The 17,485-nt window shown below is 42.4% G+C and overlaps 2 protein-coding genes across 2 annotated transcripts in view; both read right to left on the bottom strand.

Moving 5' to 3' along the window:
* llgl1 (LLGL scribble cell polarity complex component 1) overlaps window positions 1–6,993 on the bottom strand; it is a 31,953-nt gene extending 24,960 nt beyond the window's left edge. The window contains exons 1-2 of the mRNA XM_035614545.2: window positions 6,715–6,993; window positions 4,234–4,331 (exon numbers count right to left, since the gene is read on the bottom strand). Of these exons, the coding sequence (XP_035470438.1) occupies window positions 4,234–4,331; window positions 6,715–6,795 (179 nt within the window). The 5' untranslated portion in view covers window positions 6,796–6,993. The remainder of the gene's footprint in view (window positions 1–4,233; window positions 4,332–6,714) is intronic.
* A 405-nt stretch (window positions 6,994–7,398) lies between these two features.
* The window catches only part of myo15aa (myosin XVAa), a 28,456-nt gene continuing 18,369 nt past the window's right edge, over window positions 7,399–17,485 (bottom strand). Inside the window, exons 38-63 of the mRNA XM_047327992.1 lie at window positions 17,300–17,393; window positions 17,080–17,200; window positions 16,855–16,970; window positions 16,357–16,416; window positions 16,023–16,098; window positions 15,733–15,848; window positions 15,515–15,633; window positions 14,744–14,885; window positions 13,781–13,892; window positions 13,513–13,587; window positions 13,033–13,235; window positions 12,610–12,734; window positions 12,447–12,510; window positions 12,237–12,309; window positions 11,925–11,998; window positions 11,623–11,705; window positions 11,377–11,507; window positions 11,176–11,270; window positions 10,861–10,938; window positions 10,617–10,713; window positions 10,327–10,487; window positions 9,870–10,003; window positions 9,521–9,654; window positions 9,147–9,280; window positions 8,573–8,713; window positions 7,399–8,396 (exon numbers count right to left, since the gene is read on the bottom strand). Of these exons, the coding sequence (XP_047183948.1) occupies window positions 8,295–8,396; window positions 8,573–8,713; window positions 9,147–9,280; window positions 9,521–9,654; window positions 9,870–10,003; window positions 10,327–10,487; window positions 10,617–10,713; window positions 10,861–10,938; window positions 11,176–11,270; window positions 11,377–11,507; window positions 11,623–11,705; window positions 11,925–11,998; window positions 12,237–12,309; window positions 12,447–12,510; window positions 12,610–12,734; window positions 13,033–13,235; window positions 13,513–13,587; window positions 13,781–13,892; window positions 14,744–14,885; window positions 15,515–15,633; window positions 15,733–15,848; window positions 16,023–16,098; window positions 16,357–16,416; window positions 16,855–16,970; window positions 17,080–17,200; window positions 17,300–17,393 (2,860 nt within the window). The 3' untranslated portion in view covers window positions 7,399–8,294. The remainder of the gene's footprint in view (window positions 8,397–8,572; window positions 8,714–9,146; window positions 9,281–9,520; window positions 9,655–9,869; window positions 10,004–10,326; window positions 10,488–10,616; window positions 10,714–10,860; window positions 10,939–11,175; window positions 11,271–11,376; window positions 11,508–11,622; window positions 11,706–11,924; window positions 11,999–12,236; window positions 12,310–12,446; window positions 12,511–12,609; window positions 12,735–13,032; window positions 13,236–13,512; window positions 13,588–13,780; window positions 13,893–14,743; window positions 14,886–15,514; window positions 15,634–15,732; window positions 15,849–16,022; window positions 16,099–16,356; window positions 16,417–16,854; window positions 16,971–17,079; window positions 17,201–17,299; window positions 17,394–17,485) is intronic.

Here is a 17,485-nt window from a genome sequence, read left to right on the forward strand (position 1 = left end):
CACACACACACACACACACACACACACACACACACACACACACACACACACACACACACACACACACACACACACACACACACACACACACACAGGGTTAACCCAGGGCAATGCAACATGCATTCCATGACAGGAGACAGACTATAAGATCGCCCCACCACCCCCACATCATCTCAGTCCACACACACACACACACACACACACACACACACACACACACACACACACACACACACACACACACACACACACACACACACACACACACACACACACACACACACACACACACACACACACACACACACACACACACACACACACACACACACACACACACACACACACACACACACACACTCTAAAACTCCACACCACATTGTCCCCTTCCCTCTGCTGAGCCCCAGTCTGTGGTCGAAGCAGAAACTCTCAGGGCGTAATATGACTCTGCTTTTATAAACACGCAGAGAGCGAGAGATTGAGAAAAGGAAAGAACAAGTGAGAAACTTGAGCGAGAGGCAGAAAGAGATCGCTATGAACAAGTCAACGCTGATATCAAAAGTTCTAATCTCAAAAAGTTTTTGTAAATTTCCACTTCTCCTTTGCAACGACAGTCAATACACTCTATATCTACTCTGCAAGACTTTTGTACTCCTGCCACTCAAACACACACTGTACACCACTGCTCAGGAATCAGTGTGCCAGACTCAAACACATCTGGCACTACAGGCTGGAAGCCTGTGATTGTGCGTGCGTGTGTGTGTGTGCGTATTGCGGTATGAGCAGGTATGCTGGCAAGCTCAGGTCAAACCCAAGTCAGTCTGAGATTATCAGGGAATGTGGACACACACACAGAAAAACATATTTGTTGAAAATGAAGGCTATTGTATCAACCTGAGAACAAAAATCGTGGTGAAATAAGTTATTGTCGATCTGCCACTGAAGCCCTGACATTAGAAGTTAAACTATTACTTGATTAAAATATGAACAATCAATTTATAATTTCAGGAATATTTCCTGCAATGAAAAAGCGAAAACTATATTTTCTGGTGCCCGCTTGCACAGGTGACTTCAGAAGGTTTTGTCCATAATTCCAAATTATTTAAGATAAGCAAACCTTCTGGACCCATCTAATATTTGTTATTTTCAATTAAAAATTACTTGCAATTCTGACTTGAATTGACAAATTGTTGTAGTTTCATCTAAATGATTTTGGATGAACAGGTAAAAATCTTTTATATATTTTATTGTGACTTTTTTTTAATCAAACAAAGTAAATAATAAACATAAATTTGTGGTTGAGATCAACTTATCTAATTAAACTAATGTGAGACACAATGCTGCATTCGCTGACATTCCTGCAAAATGACAGTTTGAAAACTTTCCAGATTTTCCATGTGGGTTTACAACAGATGCTGACTTTCCAGAAATTCCTACAGCAGCTGGGACCTTGTTAAAAAATAAAGTAGGATGTTTGTGGTATCCGTCGTTTTGTTAGAGTAGATATACCCGTGTAGTCAAGTTGTTTCGCCTCCCCCTCTGTCTCTTTCACACTCCCCTGTCTTCACTGCCTCTGTTTATCTCCCTCTCCCCTCCTCCAACTCTCCCTCCATCTATCTATCCATCTCTCTCTGGGGTGCAAGTGCCTGGTACCACCAGTCTCTCTCTCTCTCTCTCTCTCTCTCTCTCTCTCTCTCTCTCTCTCTCTCTCTCTCTCTCTCTCTCTCTCTCTCTCTCTCTCTCTCTCTCTCTCTGAAAGCTGCATCTCAGAGAATTGATTCAACTGTCAAATGCATCTGCATACACACATTCATTCTTGCATTTCATTTTCACAGAAAAAAAAAATTATGATGCAATTTTTGCTGGCATCTCTCCCAAACAAGCATGTTCCCTTATGTCTGGAGAATAGCCCTGCTCCTATTATCTGGACTTTGCACTGGGCTATATTGTGATTTATATATTTCAATTAACTGTTCAGCCCGTAACTGTCAGTCCCGCTTCACACACACTGATAAATGAGTGCACCCTGGCTAAATAACCACAGTGTGTATGAACAGACATTAAGAATCCAAACAGTGGTCTGTCTCTGTAACACAATCTCCACTACAGCTTAAACACTCATAGACGAAACATGCGAGACAAACTTAAAACATGTGAGGCAAACATGCGAAACCAACATAGTTCAAATGTACATGCCTCTGAGCGGAGGCTCCCCGGCTTCATCAGTAAACAAGGAGAAACACACACTGAGTAAACCACAACACATCAACAGACTGATGTGAGGTTGCTGCTCATGTAATCATGGCCCTGCTCAGACGTGACATTAGTACCCGTCTCAGTAGATCTGATCACAAGTGGACACCTACGTACGGGTGTGAACGCACCCATCGAGGAAGCATTTGAGATCTGATCGATCAGGGGTGGTCTGGGGATCATGTGGCCATTTTCTTTTAGCAGTGAAGGGACGACCTCTGACCCGCTACAGTTTCATAAGGAACCAAAACATATTAACATTTAATTGTTGACTGACATGTTGATCCAAATTATAGCGACATCGCCATGCACATCATGAACCAAACCACTACTCACACCCACAACAGCTTGACTCCAAGTTCCAACTCATCCTGTTTTGCTCAAACTGACTTTGCACCGTCACCACCAGGGTTGAGGGTGAGATTCCAATCTACCGCAAACTAGAAAAATGCACATATATGGTTTTCTAAGCCACTAAAGTTTTGGGGTTTCATAGTTCTGGCCAACAGTTCAATTAGAACTGTGATAACATCATCCTAACCACCTTAACTGCAGTGATCTGGAGTTATGGTGACAACATGACAACTAACTACAGCAGCAGCAACAGCAGTCAGAGAATCACTCAAGTGTTAAACAAACTTGCGCAGAGAACAGCTCACACTACTTCAGTAAGTACTGTAGGTTACACAAGATACAATCAGTATTTACAAAGGACTGTTTGGATAATTATTCCAAGTTTGGCTCAGATTTCTCTTAATGAATCTGACGGTTTGTTTACGATGTGCCAAGTCGTCCGTGCTGCTTGCCTTAATAAACTCCTTTCTAGAAATGATGTAGAAACATTTAGTTAAATTAGGAACATGTTATTATAGACCATTGAAATATCAGGCACAATTAGGAAAATATAAAGCATCTCTCGAAATATTGCAAATTTCATCAAGAATGGCAGATCATCCTCTTCACATGAGTTGTGCAGACAGTGCACTCAGCAACGCATCGCTCAAATGAACTCATGTTATATGAACAGTTCTGCTGCAGAAGCAGCCCATCAGAGCTTGGTGTAAGATAACCAACATAGCTGTTAGGATATGGCAAATATAGAAGCCAGCTTATAGATCAATTAGCCTAAAGTGGAGTGTGGAACCTTAGTGCAGACGTGGTGTTATTTGAATCACAACTACTGTAGTGGTTGTCATCCATCAACATGCACAAGGGACAAAATCCACAGTGCACAGGGTTTCTTCAAATGTTCCTGTCCTGCAAGTCAGACAACACACCGCGACAAAGCCCGCCTGCTGTGTCTGTTCTCATCACATACGTCTGGCTGCGTCGGGCAAACAAAATTGTAACCGGAACAAAACGCCAAGACCGCCAACTAGCTTGTATGTTCTGCGCCTGTGTGAGAGGAAGAAAATCTCTATACCTGCAGGGGGCGGTAGTTTGTGTACGTCCTTCAGAATGGGAAACCGGAAAAATCGCTTCTCTGTAATGTCGTACAGAGGCGGCCTCTCTTGGATCAAGTTGATCCGCTGATCCTCCACGTCTTCGTTCCAAACAGCCATGTCGACCCAGATTGACAATAAGACGAAGATGAACTGGCTGCAAGCCGACCTCCTAAGTCTTGTTGGTGTGTACCCTCTTGATTCTCCTCATCTGCTTTTTTTTCGTACTTCCATTTCTCTTCTCATGCTCTGATTCGCTAAATCTGAACAGCCAATCAGAGTGATCTCTATCGTCAACTGACTCAGATGCCAAAAAACTGCTTATCGACAAGTAATGATGGCCAACAGTTTCAATGGTGCACAACACACTGCTGTGAACTGGACTAATGACACTCATCGACGTTCAGACGAGGTCAGACAGCCGGCCGTTGCTTTGGTTTGTAGCACCCTTTATTCCCAGCATTTCTGTGACTCATCGCTCCAAAGAAACAACTTGAATCTACTTATACGCATGAGCTCTGTGATAATAAAAGGATACACTTTGATGGCTCCTGATTTTGTGCCAATGGCCATGAGTTGCAGCTTGGGGTCATAGGCCAACGCACTGGGCTGATGGGGAAACCCATGCTCCACAGTCTATAGGAGGAGAAAAGGCAGAGAGAAAGAGTGGGAAAGACAAACAGATGAAAGAGAGATTAACAGATGTTACAAGAAAACATGTCGGTTTTTCTGACAGTCTGCATAAAATTCCCCTTTCTATGTCTGTGTGCAACTGTGCGTGCTGCCCGACTGTCAGACTGTGTAGTCAGTGAGGCGTCTAAAAGGGAGGACTCCCTTAATAAAGTTAGAGGAAAGTTCTTAAAAAGCACTGATGGCAGCAGCATTGCTTGATTCTCTGTTAAATGAGATTAACATAAATTCACAGCTTTTCCCTCTGTCTGCCCAAGTGAGGAGAAACCCAGGCAGCTTGTAAAGTATTTTGATCCTCGGAGGGAAAACAGACAGAAATCATGTCGAGAGAGATGCCTGAACCTTTGATAAAGAGGTCGAGTGGACCACTGACCGGTTTGTGTGACAAACAAATCTGGAAATGAGCTTGGCACTCAGATATGAAGTAAAACATTAACCTCAACTCTGTCTCACTCTGAAGTACTAGTCTATCTCACACACACTTACACACACATAAAAATAACACCACAAGTGAGACCACCTCTGTGATGGTTGTGGCAGCTGGTGCAAGTCTTTTAAGTGTGTGTTGTCACAGTGCAGTAAATAGTTAATGCCCTTAAGACATTACGTCTGGTTGAGCAAAACAAATTTCATCGGCAAGTATATTGACGATTTGAGGACAATTCATGATTTCACAGATTTTTTTATCAATGCAGAAAATGTGCATGTTCTAGCTTCTTAAATGTGACCTTCTGCTGCCTTACTTTGCTATATGTGACAGGATATAAGATCCCTTCGGGTTTTGGAGAGCTGGTCTGACAACATACACAATATGTATGTTTTTTTAACATTTTTTGCAATGTAAGTGCAGCATTTGGGGTTTTGGGAAACTATAGTGATCGCTTTTCTGACATTTTATACACAAAATTGTTGATTGATAACGAAATTCATCTTACAATGCAGCCCTGCATGAGATCGTTCTTTTTGTTTGTGTTTGAGAGCCTGACACATGAAGCCTCAGGCCATTAGCCCAGACATGAACAAGGAGACAGTCAGTGCATTACCACTCTGAAAGACAATAACAGTCATAATTCTGCAGCGGTATAGTTTCATTTGAATTGTGCTTCAATTCTTTGCGCTGCTCTCGTCAGTGTTTCATGTTAAGTGAGGTTGTTGTCTTGTTGTCGTCCCGCCCTCTGTGCAGGACAACAACCACCATCAAACAGTTTGGACAGCCAGGGTCTCTGGAACACTGTGCTCTACTTTTTGAGTCACTCAGTGTCCAGACAGACAGCGGCCTCACCTTACCGGAGTTAAAGGTCACCGCGGTGCTCAACTTTGCACAGTACAAGTGTTGAGTTAGACACAAGTGGAACAAGTGGAGAGACCCTGGTGGCTCCTCCTACAAGACATTACCTGCAGCTGATAACTGATATTCACAATTTCCAATACATCCCTTATGGCTCTCACTAGTTAAACAACAGTAGTAGTGAAGCCAGTGGACCTGAGGTTTGTTGACGTCACTATAGACGTCAACACTGGCCGAAAAAGGGTGTGTGTGTGTGTGTGTGTGTGTGTGTGTGTGTGTATACATGTTAACTCGGGCTTGCAGGAAGCCAAGGTTCACTGTACATGAACTGGTTTACATCCATGTGGACGCGATGACAGAGTGGAGTTTGTATGAAATCTGACACTCGTGGTTCCGACCACAGGCCCCTCAAAACAAGTGAAACAATATAAGGAGTTTCTGAGCACTCGGCACCACAGAGGCAGAGAGGGAAATACCTCTGCAAGCTTGTACACACGGTGTAGTGGTATCTTCTATCAAAGAAGTTAAACAAGAAAAAACTGTCACCACACTTGACAGCCATCTTGATCAAAGAATGGATCTCTCACACATACACACACACACACACACAAAGATACACACACACACACAGGTCTTGTCAATGTAAAGCCTGGTGACCAGCTGCTGCTGATTACCTACAGTAAGATGAGGTGTACACACACTTATTCTCTGGGTTCACTTTGATCACGGGCCTCGTTTGGGTGGAAGCCAATTAACAGGCTAATTAACAACTGAACCCCCCCCCCCCCCCCCCCCACACACACACACACACACACACACGCACGTCCAAGTCCACCGTTAATTTTGTGTCTGAAGCTGGAAGTCAGGACAGGAGCAGCGGCCCCGGAGCAAACGCTGCAGCTCGGCGCTTAACTTCCAACCTGCTCCCGTTATCAGAGGAGAGACGCTGCGTTGAGTTTTAGGGAGAAGCAGAGGAGGAGGAGAGGGGGACACTATCTGTCTCTCCCTCCCTCCCTCGCTGTCCTCGTCCCGTTACTTTACCTTGTTGAAGGCGAAAAGCTCCTGCTTTATCTTCTCCCTCTGCGGGTCGGTGCCCTGCCGGCGAAACCTAAACTTCATCATCCTGCAGCCGGGCAGAGGGTTCGGCGGCGGCGGGTCAGGGGCGGGGGACGGAGAGACCAACCCGGGGTTCTCGGCGGTGGAAGAGGACGATGCTAAGCTAGCTAACCGAATAGCCCATGCAGGCTTGAACGCGGGGCTGCGACGATGCAGCGGGCTGCGGCTCTCCTCCCTCCTCTCCCTCCTGGAGCTGTTTAGGTCGCGGTGGGTTTGACCACGGCCCCCCCCTCCTCGCCCGCCCTCCGTTCCTGTTCCCGGTTCACACGGACCCCGTTACTGTCAGCCAATGGGGTGCGAAGGAATCTGCGAGCAATCACAAAGAAACGCCCACACAGCCCGGCGCTTTGGAGGTGGGTGTTCGGTTTGTAGCACAGGACGCCCCGCGTACACGTCCCTACTACATGCACCGATACAGGGCGGTAAACGGCGAGTCTGTTACACTAAATGAAACCACCAGGCGGTAAGGAGCCAATAAGAGCTAATAAAGCAAGTTAACTTATCCACCTACAATTATTGACTAATTGTTAAAATATTACGATTATATATTATTTTTCTAACCTTTGTGAGGATGCTAGTCGCTGAATGTTTTCTAAATGTTTTCTCTATATATTTCCTTCCATGTTGTTGATAAAGTTCTTATCAGAAACAAAATCCCAACAGAAAGCTTTTTGCTACAAACTTTAATATGCATTTTTTAAACATTAACATCACTTATGTACAGTATTTATTTACAAAAATGATATATAGATTGTGTAATATATTTTGTATAAATAATTTTTCTTAGTGCAAACTTTTCAATGATGATGCCTATATACAACATATATGTTTCCCTTGTTTTGTCTTTGCACTCAACAGAAAAAAAAATTGAAAATTAAATTTAAAAAAGACCTTTCATATTTATAAAGAATTTGCAGTAAAGCATACATGCATCTCACTCATTGGTGTGCGTGTAGGAAAATATATGCATAATTCAGATCAGACTGTGTATGTGGCTGTGAGTGAGCTATTGTATACATGCCTAGGGCTGAAATTATTAATCAATTAAATGTGATAAGTCAACAAAATAAAATTAATCTGCAACAATTCTGATTATTTATTTGTCATTCAAGTCAGTTTTTAAATAAAACAATTTCAAAAATGTTCCTGGTTTCAGCATTCAAATGTGAATATTTGCAGATTTATGTGTCTTATGTGCTCGCAAGTTGAATATCTTTTTGGTTTTTGACAGAAACAAGCACACAAACTTATTGGAATGTTATAAACCAAGCAATTAGATGAGAAAATAATGGGGAAATTATTTGGAAATAAATTGACTCCCCCCCAATGGAACACACCTTTTCTTACAAATTTCATTATCAGCATCATCACTATACATTCCTCACATTAAAGAAACATTAACTTTTAAATATCAAAGAGTCTATTTTTAAATTGGAGGTAGATGAAGTGCATTTATGAGGCATAAAATTTTTGTGTGTACGTGTGTGCATGTGTGTGTGTTTGTGCTATAGCATAGTGATTTCACTTGGTGGCAGGGTTAGTCTCTTTTCTCTGACTGACAACATGTTCTCCATGTGCATGGCAATGACTCTGCACAGCTCCAGCCCCTGGAAAAAACACACACACATACACACACACACACACACACACACACACACACACACACACACACACACACACACACACAGATATAGAAACAAAAACAAAAAATGACTCTCAAGGTACAAATTGTGAATTACATAAAATTATTATAACTACATGTCTTGGATGTTTATCTCTTTACCTGCTCCAGCTGTAGCTGTGTGATGCGCTGGTTGAGCAGGTCTCCTATCATGATCTCCACATACGGGTAACTAGAGCCTGAGGTTGGTCTCTGGGTGCGTGTTGACTGGACCTCCTTCAGAGGGAAACGCACCATGGCCTCCTAATCATAGAGTACATACACAAATAGAGACTTCAAGAATGCACACATGTACATTTACTGACAGATGGATTTCAGAGGCAAAACACACAAGATTCATTATCTCAGCAAGTGTTTATCAAGTTATATGTCCTCTGATGTTATATTATAGCTAATGTAGATGTAAGATAACAAAATGAATCGATGGACAGAGGCAAAAAGAAAACAGCAGAGGGAGCCAAACACTTGGTTTGGAAACTATTAAGTATTTGCGGAAGTTAGTTTTTTAACCTAAATGGATCAAATGAGCACCTGACCTGACCGTTTTAAATCCCTACTATTACAAACACACAAGCTGTCCACTATCATATTTTGCTAACTAATCTTGGAATATTGAATTACACATTACACACAGAATGGATTTGTGCTTGACTGGATACTCTTGTCTGTGACATACATGAGTATCCTTGTTAAGAAAGTGTAGTCCATTCAGATTTACAGCCAGGATGCACGGGGCGTGGATGGATGCAGTGCTCGAACTCTGAATGTAGAAGAAGGAGGAGCCGAACATGGGGAAGGCACTGACCAGACCTGGAGCGAAAAAAATACAAAAGAATCAGATGTCAGTTATCTGCGAGAAAAGTATTAACATGGCAATAAAGTGAAGCTTTGAACTCTAATATGTCTATACCACTTCATTTGAGATAGAATATGCAATTGGCTGATCAGTTAAATAAGCAAAATTGATGAATAATATAAGCGTCTATGGAGGCCACTGTGACATTTACATGGTGAGTCACTGTCAGTGACACACAGAGCTGAAAGTCTTACCGAGAAACTGTGCACGGGCCTGGTTCGGGTTTAATGGCTGGACCTGCTGCATGTGTTGAGTTGCCATATTCAGCCAATGCTGTGAACCTTGTTTGCTGTAGAACTGCGGGGGAACACACTCCTGCACCTCACGACTAATAACACATGCAAAAAAGAAAACAAAGGATACATCAGAGGCAGCAGATATGTGGCATGTGCATGTTGTGTTCAATGTGTAGGTCGCTGACAATGCAAGTGCATACATTGCATAATGTGTTAGGACGCACCTGTGAGTGTATATGTATGTATAAAGTATGTGCTCATGCTTCTGTCTTTGTAAGTCTGTACACATATGTGTGTGTATATTTACAGGGTGGGCAGGTAGACGGTGTCCTTGGCACGGTGCTGTAGGGCAGCCAGCCTGGCGATCTGCTGGAGATGCTGTTCACTGGCCTGTCCCTGAGGAACCACACTCAGCAAGGCCTTCAGGTAGTCTGGCAAGACCTCAGAGACAGAGACACAGAATGCTATTTTGTTTTGTATTGCTTTTATGTTGTGTGTCATCTACTACAACCAACCACGCAAAGACACTTCAAGTTTCCTGGATCTAGTCTTCTCATGGCATGAGGTGAAAATGGATTGGCAGCATTGCAGTATACTGTAGAGGTAATGTCTCTGAGTGATATGTGTGCATCCCTGTAAAACCACACAGTCAAAGAAGGGGAATACGAGCCAAAATTTCTGACACTGACAGAACTGTCAGAATGCTGTGGATTAACTAGAAACAGGACATCAGCCGTCCTTCATTTGATGTAATAGACCTGTACCTGGTTATAGTGCATGGTGACATAGAGGTCATTGTCGAGCTTAAGAGCCAGACTCCAGATGACTCTTCTGAACCACAGACTGTAGCTGGAGTCCACTGGTTCGGCCTCTGTTGCCACGTCCAGGATATACTCGCGCTTGTTTAGAGGACGCACATTCTGACCTAAACAGAAATATGGGTCAGCGATCATCTATTTTGCCATGTGTTACTACACAGAATACTTTGTCAAGAGCATCTGACGTTTAGATCTTCACTGTGGCGGCTTGATCACTCCACTTTGAGCTTGGTTACCTCTGTGTGTGACCAAAAAGATGGCATATTCATCCAAAGCCTCCGCCCTGTGCAGTCCCATCTCATCGCAAAGCTCCTCGATGACATCGACAGCTACCTGATTAAAAAAACAACATTCACAATAAGCAATGGTGTAGCCTTTAGGCATAATCTTTACAGTTGCTAACTAATAAATGTTGTTGTTGTCTTCTGAATGAACACAGTATCATTTCACTGGATGTGTGTTTGCGTGTGTTCGACTCACAGAGCACGTCTTGATCTTCAGGTGCCTTTCAATCCCACCTGGCAGCAGGAACAGCTGTCTCTTGGAGCTCCGCCCAGCCTGCACGCAAACAGCCAATAAGAGGGAGCAGGGAGACTTCCCATGACTTAGGCAGAGTACAGATGTTACAGAGAGCAGGAAAGTAGTGGCTGAACTATAGTATTAGTAGGATTGTATTAGAGTTAATAAGGTTCACTTAAACCGTTTTACACAAAGTGATTTGGATTGTGGTTTCTTTAAACTAACGGCCAAGCCATACATGAGAAGAACACTGCATGACTGAATTTATAGACCAACCAGCATAGCTTTGAGTTCCATGCTATTGGGATACTGTACACGTCCACCGTATTGAAAAGTCCTCCTCAGATTCTGCTCACATGCCTTGGCAATACCTGTCAAGTATAGGAGCCAGTCAACGTTGAAATCGCTGATTAAAATGTGTTAGGTTGCTGATGGACCCTAGCATATTTTCCATGGATGTATGGATGGATTGTCTACCTTGGTACTGTACCCCAGGGATGGCACACGCGTCTTGCAGGAACGACAACAGAAACGGCTTCATGACATCAGAGCAGCGATGAAAAGCGGTCAGGATGTACAGCAGCCTCCATCCTCTCTGACAACTGTCCCTACATGAAAAAAACAACAGAATTACAAATTAAAGTGTCCCCATGGACTGTGCAGGTCCTGATTATGTCATCAGTGCCAGTCAGGTTTTGGTAAAACGTGAAGAAGAAGGCTTACGGTTTGGAGCTGGTGTTAGTAGTGACTTGCTTCATCACCTGGCAGTATGCTTCATCCTTTATCAGGCCATGGTCGCCACTTAACTAGAGGGTCGATTTGTGAGCACAAGAATGAAGAGACATATGAAGATACACATGTTCAGACGGGAGCACACATCCATGAGTTTGCTTCAGGCTTACTAGAGACATTTTACTTAAATCTTACTTACAGTAAATGCATCAGGTGTTAGTCAGTCTATCTTATCACTTTTTCATCTTAATATTTTATCTGCCTATCATATGTGTGTGAGTTTGTCTGTATACTTTCAGTATAGCGGTGACCAGGTCCTGTTCATTCTGCCCCTTCAGTGGGAAGTCTCCCATGAACTTCATTATAGCTGGGGAAAACATTTAGTGAACATGGAATCACACAAAATGAATTCAGTTTAATCACAATTGTACTCATATAGGACAACAGGAGTTCAGAGTTCAAAGTTCAAGATGATATTGCATTGTATTGCTTTGCTACAGCTGGTTAAGTCTCATGTTAAAAATATCTGAGGTCATTGATAGCTTCTGTACCCTCCTCTTTTCTGTCTCCTACATCCATCCCTCGTTCTTTTACCCTCCACTCACCTACAAAGATGTCAGCAGCCACTCTGTTCATCCCGCTGTCTGAGAAGTCGATCAGAGACTCTTGGATGGGAGACTGTCGAGTCAAACACATAACAAGGAAGAAATATCTTTTACAGCAGCACGGTGAAAATAATACACTTGAAAATTGAGAATATGAGAATATAAATGCATGGATGTTGTTTCAGGATCGTGCTTGGAGGTGAAGTCTACCTTGGAGAATTTGACCATGTCAACTGGGTCCCTGCCATCCTTCCCCTTTTTGGCTTTCTGATCTCTATGTACAAAACACAATACAGGCAGCAGTCGGCAATGAATCTATGTGTGTACATGTCTATTTTAGTTTAGACCTTGTGTGTGTGTGAGTACATCTGACCTCCTGTTCCTCTGTGCCTCTCTGAAGTACTTCCTGGCAAACTCAGTCATGTGGTACTGGCCGCCATGCAGAGGCAGATTGTCCACTTCGATGCTCAGTCTTTCCCCATACATCTCATTTACTACCTGATACATGCACATCCGCCCACAGAATAACAAGCTCAGCAACAGTGCCACTTAAAGGAACCCCAAAGATGCAATTATCTGCTAAATATTTCCATTTCTGCAAACCAAAACATTCCAAAATACTGTATAAACTCCGGATAAAACCATAATGTTGGTGTTTTCTTCATGCTGAACTTGTGGCTTTAGCCTGTTAGTCAGACTAAGTTGAATATATTACTGTTGTTTATCTGTGGTGATCATGATTCTTTGTTGTGCTACAGTTTGAAAAAATGTGAGTAAACCACATCCTGGTGTGCACCTCTGTCGACAGGTCAAGCTCGTGGGCAGCTATCGCTGAGCCCATCGCCACGGCAACGGCAGCAGAGGCGGCAACTCGGCCCTGTCTGTGTCGAGGCTCCACTCGCTCATCGGGAAGAACCAAAAAGTCTGGAGCAGCAACAGGACGGACGAACTCGTTGGGAAACACTCCCGACTTTCCGTACACAGCCCCGAACCGCCAGCCTATTCACACACACACCAACACACCAGAAGATACAGTATGTACAGTCGCCGAGAATAAGCCAGAGGTAGTGTTTTGTCAAAGCAACAGTAAAAACCTCCAAACAGCTTGTATGACAAAGAAAAGCAGCAAATCAATCCTAAAATGAATCAATAAATGAAAAATAAAGTTTTTTAAAAAAAAAGCAGGAACACAAAAGTTAAGGCTCTGCTCTAAAAACAAACAGCAATCCAAACAGACTCAGACACACACAGCAGAGAAACAGCCGACCAAACCCACCGAACTCAGGAGTGTCTCTCTTTATCTCCTCCAGGAGCATGACCTTCTTCCTCACTATGCAGCCGTAATATTTGCCTGAATACACACACACACACACACACACACACACACACACAAACACAGTGGCATGAAGCACAGAGAAGCAGAGACATACTGTACATGGCTCACAGAAGCAGAAAGCAAGTCCACAGAGATGTGGCTGTGCAGGTTCCTGTGCATGTTTTTGTGTATTTGTGTGTGTGTGTGTGTGTGTGTGTGTGTGTCCCACCGGCCTCCAGCCTATCCATGTGCTGCAGTCTGATGATGTCTCCTTTGTGGAAGCTGAGCAGACTCCTGTCCTCTGTGATGTAGTTCCTCACCGCCACCACATACTCCGAGTCCTGACACAGACATGACATGTTGATATCGACGTCCACTGACAGACTGTGCGTGGGGACAGTGTCTGTGAAATTTTTATTTTGCATTTATGTGTTTACTTGTGTTCGTATGAGTAGCATCTTGACTGATTATGAGAGAGAGTGAAAAATCCTGCTTGCATACTTTCATACCTATTCAAATTCCAATATAAGGAAATAGAGAAACAGCGACATTTCATACTTAACACAGATTAAATTTTTGAAAGAAGACAGAAAATACAGTAAATCTAAGGAGATTAATTTGCTTGTTATGAAGACTACAACTCCATTTCTTTCAAAAGTCTGAGACAATAACGCCGATGATGGAGCCGTGTAGTTTAAAAGATGTGGACATTTACCTAACGGAAAGTCTAACACAAGATGCAAATGAGTTGCATTATGGGAAATGTAGAATCCAGTGTTTTTGAAGATTGTCTCATGACTAAAAGTCAGGATATCTGTAGAATGTGTCTCTGTTAAGTCTCACAGCTTTAAGTACAATAATAAATTGTCATATCATTCCTTAAAAAGAGCTTCCTGTTAATCAGAATTCAATAAGATGGTCAGACCACAAAGCTGTTTATCAAATGGGATAATGGCAAAGACCGGGTGTCACAAAAATTCCTGTCAATGTTTTTTCTCCATAAATTCAGAAAAGTTTCATTTATTTAACTTTTAACCTTTTTTTGTTTTAATTACTCTGGGCATATTCATGGTCTGTATTGCAAAGGTATTGTATGAATAAAAATCCCAAGAACACATTAAACCCAGATAATATGAAAAGCTTTGTATGTAATATCAAAACTCAAACAAACATACAAAAACTAGACACACACCTTCTTCAGCTCTGTGAGGAAGTAGTCGATCATGTGCTTGACCTGCGGGGCCTTGGCAGAGAACAGGATCAGCTTCTCGTTGGTCAGGTTGAACTCCAGCATGTTCTTGGATGGAATCGACACAAACAGGATGTCCGAGTAGCTGCACAGGAAGTGATATGCATAGGCCAGGAAGTCATTGTAAAGTCACCCAGACACAGAAGTCAAGGTCACATCACTTCCACCTCCTGATAATAGGAAGCTTTAAGAACACTTCATGTTAGATTGATGACATCAACAAATGGGATTGCTTTGCTCTGCATTGACATATCCTACACACTGACAACATCTTAGTCCAAAGTGAAGTGACACCAATGGTGAGCCATTAGTAGCAGGTTTACAGTATTAGCAAATGTCATGTAAGGTACATTAAAACATGTATAAAAGTGGCACTCCTAACATTAATGTTTCTATTTTAAAGTATAACAGCCAATAACAACTCCTGTTGTTAAATTAATAAATTGTTACTGTTAAAATGAACGTTTCTTCGCTATGCAGGTCTACTGCAAAGTGCATGCAGGCATCGATGTGTTAGTATGTAGGTGTTAGTATGTATGTAACATTGTGTAAAAACAAGAAGCCTGATGTTGTAGAGACATATTTAGGGATTAAAGGGATCTGAGCATTGTTGTATTGCACAAATATTGAAAGACTAGGAAAATGGAACATGATTGTTGTTTTCATGGGTGATGTCCCACACACACTATGTCTGAGTTGTTCTGCAAGGCTCACCTGTAAGGTCTCAGCACTCTGAAGTAGTCTGAAGCAGTGGAGCTGCTCCTCACCATCTTCAGGAGCTTCATGCCTTTATGAGACACAGATAGCACCTGTACCCCTGTCCCCACACTGCCCTGGAACACACACACACACACGTAGAGAAGGAGTTTTGCACTGGACTCCATATGGAATTTAACACACAAACACCCCAAAAAAGAGAGAGAAGAACTCACAGATGCTGGAAAGAGGCGGGAGAAATAGATCTCCAACGAGTCTCTGGCCGTGGTGACCACTTTCTTCTTTATGTTCTCATCGTGTGTTCCTGAAACCTGATCCACATTGTTCTCCACTGTCAAAGAAACAAAGGAAGATTTAAGGAGGGTAGGAGAATCAAACCCTTCCTGCAAAGGACAAATAGTTGTGTTATAAAAATACTTCAATGCTAATGCGATAAGTACAGTGTACTGACTGAGGTCTATGACAGGAGTAAGTCCTTAAGGGATGTTTGTTAGTTTTCTCATACCAAGGAGAGCTTTCATCTTCTGTCTCTCCTCCTGAGTGATACGGATGCAGGCGTCAGAGAAAGTGTCATGGACAACCTGCAGAGCAGATGCAAATTCAGAAATATTCATATGCAAAAGTGAAACATTTTCAGATCATTGTTCCTGCTTTAAATTAATTTTAATATTTCAGCAAGATCCAAGATCATGAAAGGGGATGACGTTTAGTTTATGATGCATGTCTTCAGAGTAATGTTGCGAATTTAAAGCACTACTCAAAGCATTGTCAAATAATTGATTTATGGCTTAAAATGATAGATAATGTATTGTGAATAAATATGGAATCCACATATCAACCTGTTTGAAGATCAGGTCCAGAATAAGTGGATTGTTGAAGGTCTCTCTAGGATAGAAAACCTATGAACAGAAAAAGATCAACAATGGAAATATTTAATTACATACATAATTGTAAAATATGCTGATATTTAGATAAGATAGTTGTTAGTTGTTTGGAGGAAGAACATCTAAAAAATACAGTATGTACATGTGTGTGACAGATACTCACAGTGTGCTTTGTTGTAATGCAATATTAATATAAAGTACACAAAGAACTTGTTAACAGAGTTATGAGACAAGACATCCAACTAGTCAGTTCCAGACAGAGACTGTAGTTTTCTGTGGATTTGACTTTTGCTGGAGATATGAAGAAAATTGAATGATATGTATTTTCCCCTATACATTTGTATATATATATGGGTGTTTTTATGGGTCTCCTTTTAGGTGAAGTCATCTTTGTCTTTGTGTGTGTGTGTGTGTGTGTGTGTGTGTGTGTGTGTGTGTGTACTTGAAATACACCTCTTTCCTCATGTAGAGCTTCCAGGGGACATTGGAGTAAGTGTAATATTCATCACTGGCCTTGCTGTGAAGTTGAGTCTGAATGATCTCCTCCTCTACTGGTAAGTCCCTTGATACTGAAAACACACACACACACACACACACACACACATACACACACACTGTGAAAACCCTTTTTGATGGGTGTTCTTCACGTAAATGTTTATATGCATGTGGAAGGGTCACCTGGAGGAGGGGCGGGGCTCATGTTGGAGCTAGATGGCTCTGCTGGACGAGACTTGGTTGACTTGGTGACATTAACGCCTCCTTCTTCCTTATGTTGTGAGGATTGAGGCTTTCTCTGTGTCTGTGATGTAAAAGAAGGTCAGATATTATTTTTAACTTGTGTGTATGAGTGTATCCGTGTCTGAGTGTGAATGCTACTGTTGGAGGGAAGGCAGGGTACTGGTTGCGGTGGGTTTGCCATCTGGTCTTTAAGGATCTCCATAGCTTCATCATGAGGGTCTGGCTTCTTTGCAAACATCTTTCCATCACCTTTTCTACACACACATGGATGGATGTGGAACAGATGAAATACCAAACATAGCAATGTGATAAATCACAGATCTCTCAAGTCTGTTAGTGCGTGTGT

Source organism: Scophthalmus maximus, chromosome 17, assembly GCF_022379125.1.
Source record: "Scophthalmus maximus strain ysfricsl-2021 chromosome 17, ASM2237912v1, whole genome shotgun sequence".
Classification (NCBI taxonomy): domain Eukaryota; kingdom Metazoa; phylum Chordata; class Actinopteri; order Pleuronectiformes; family Scophthalmidae; genus Scophthalmus; species Scophthalmus maximus.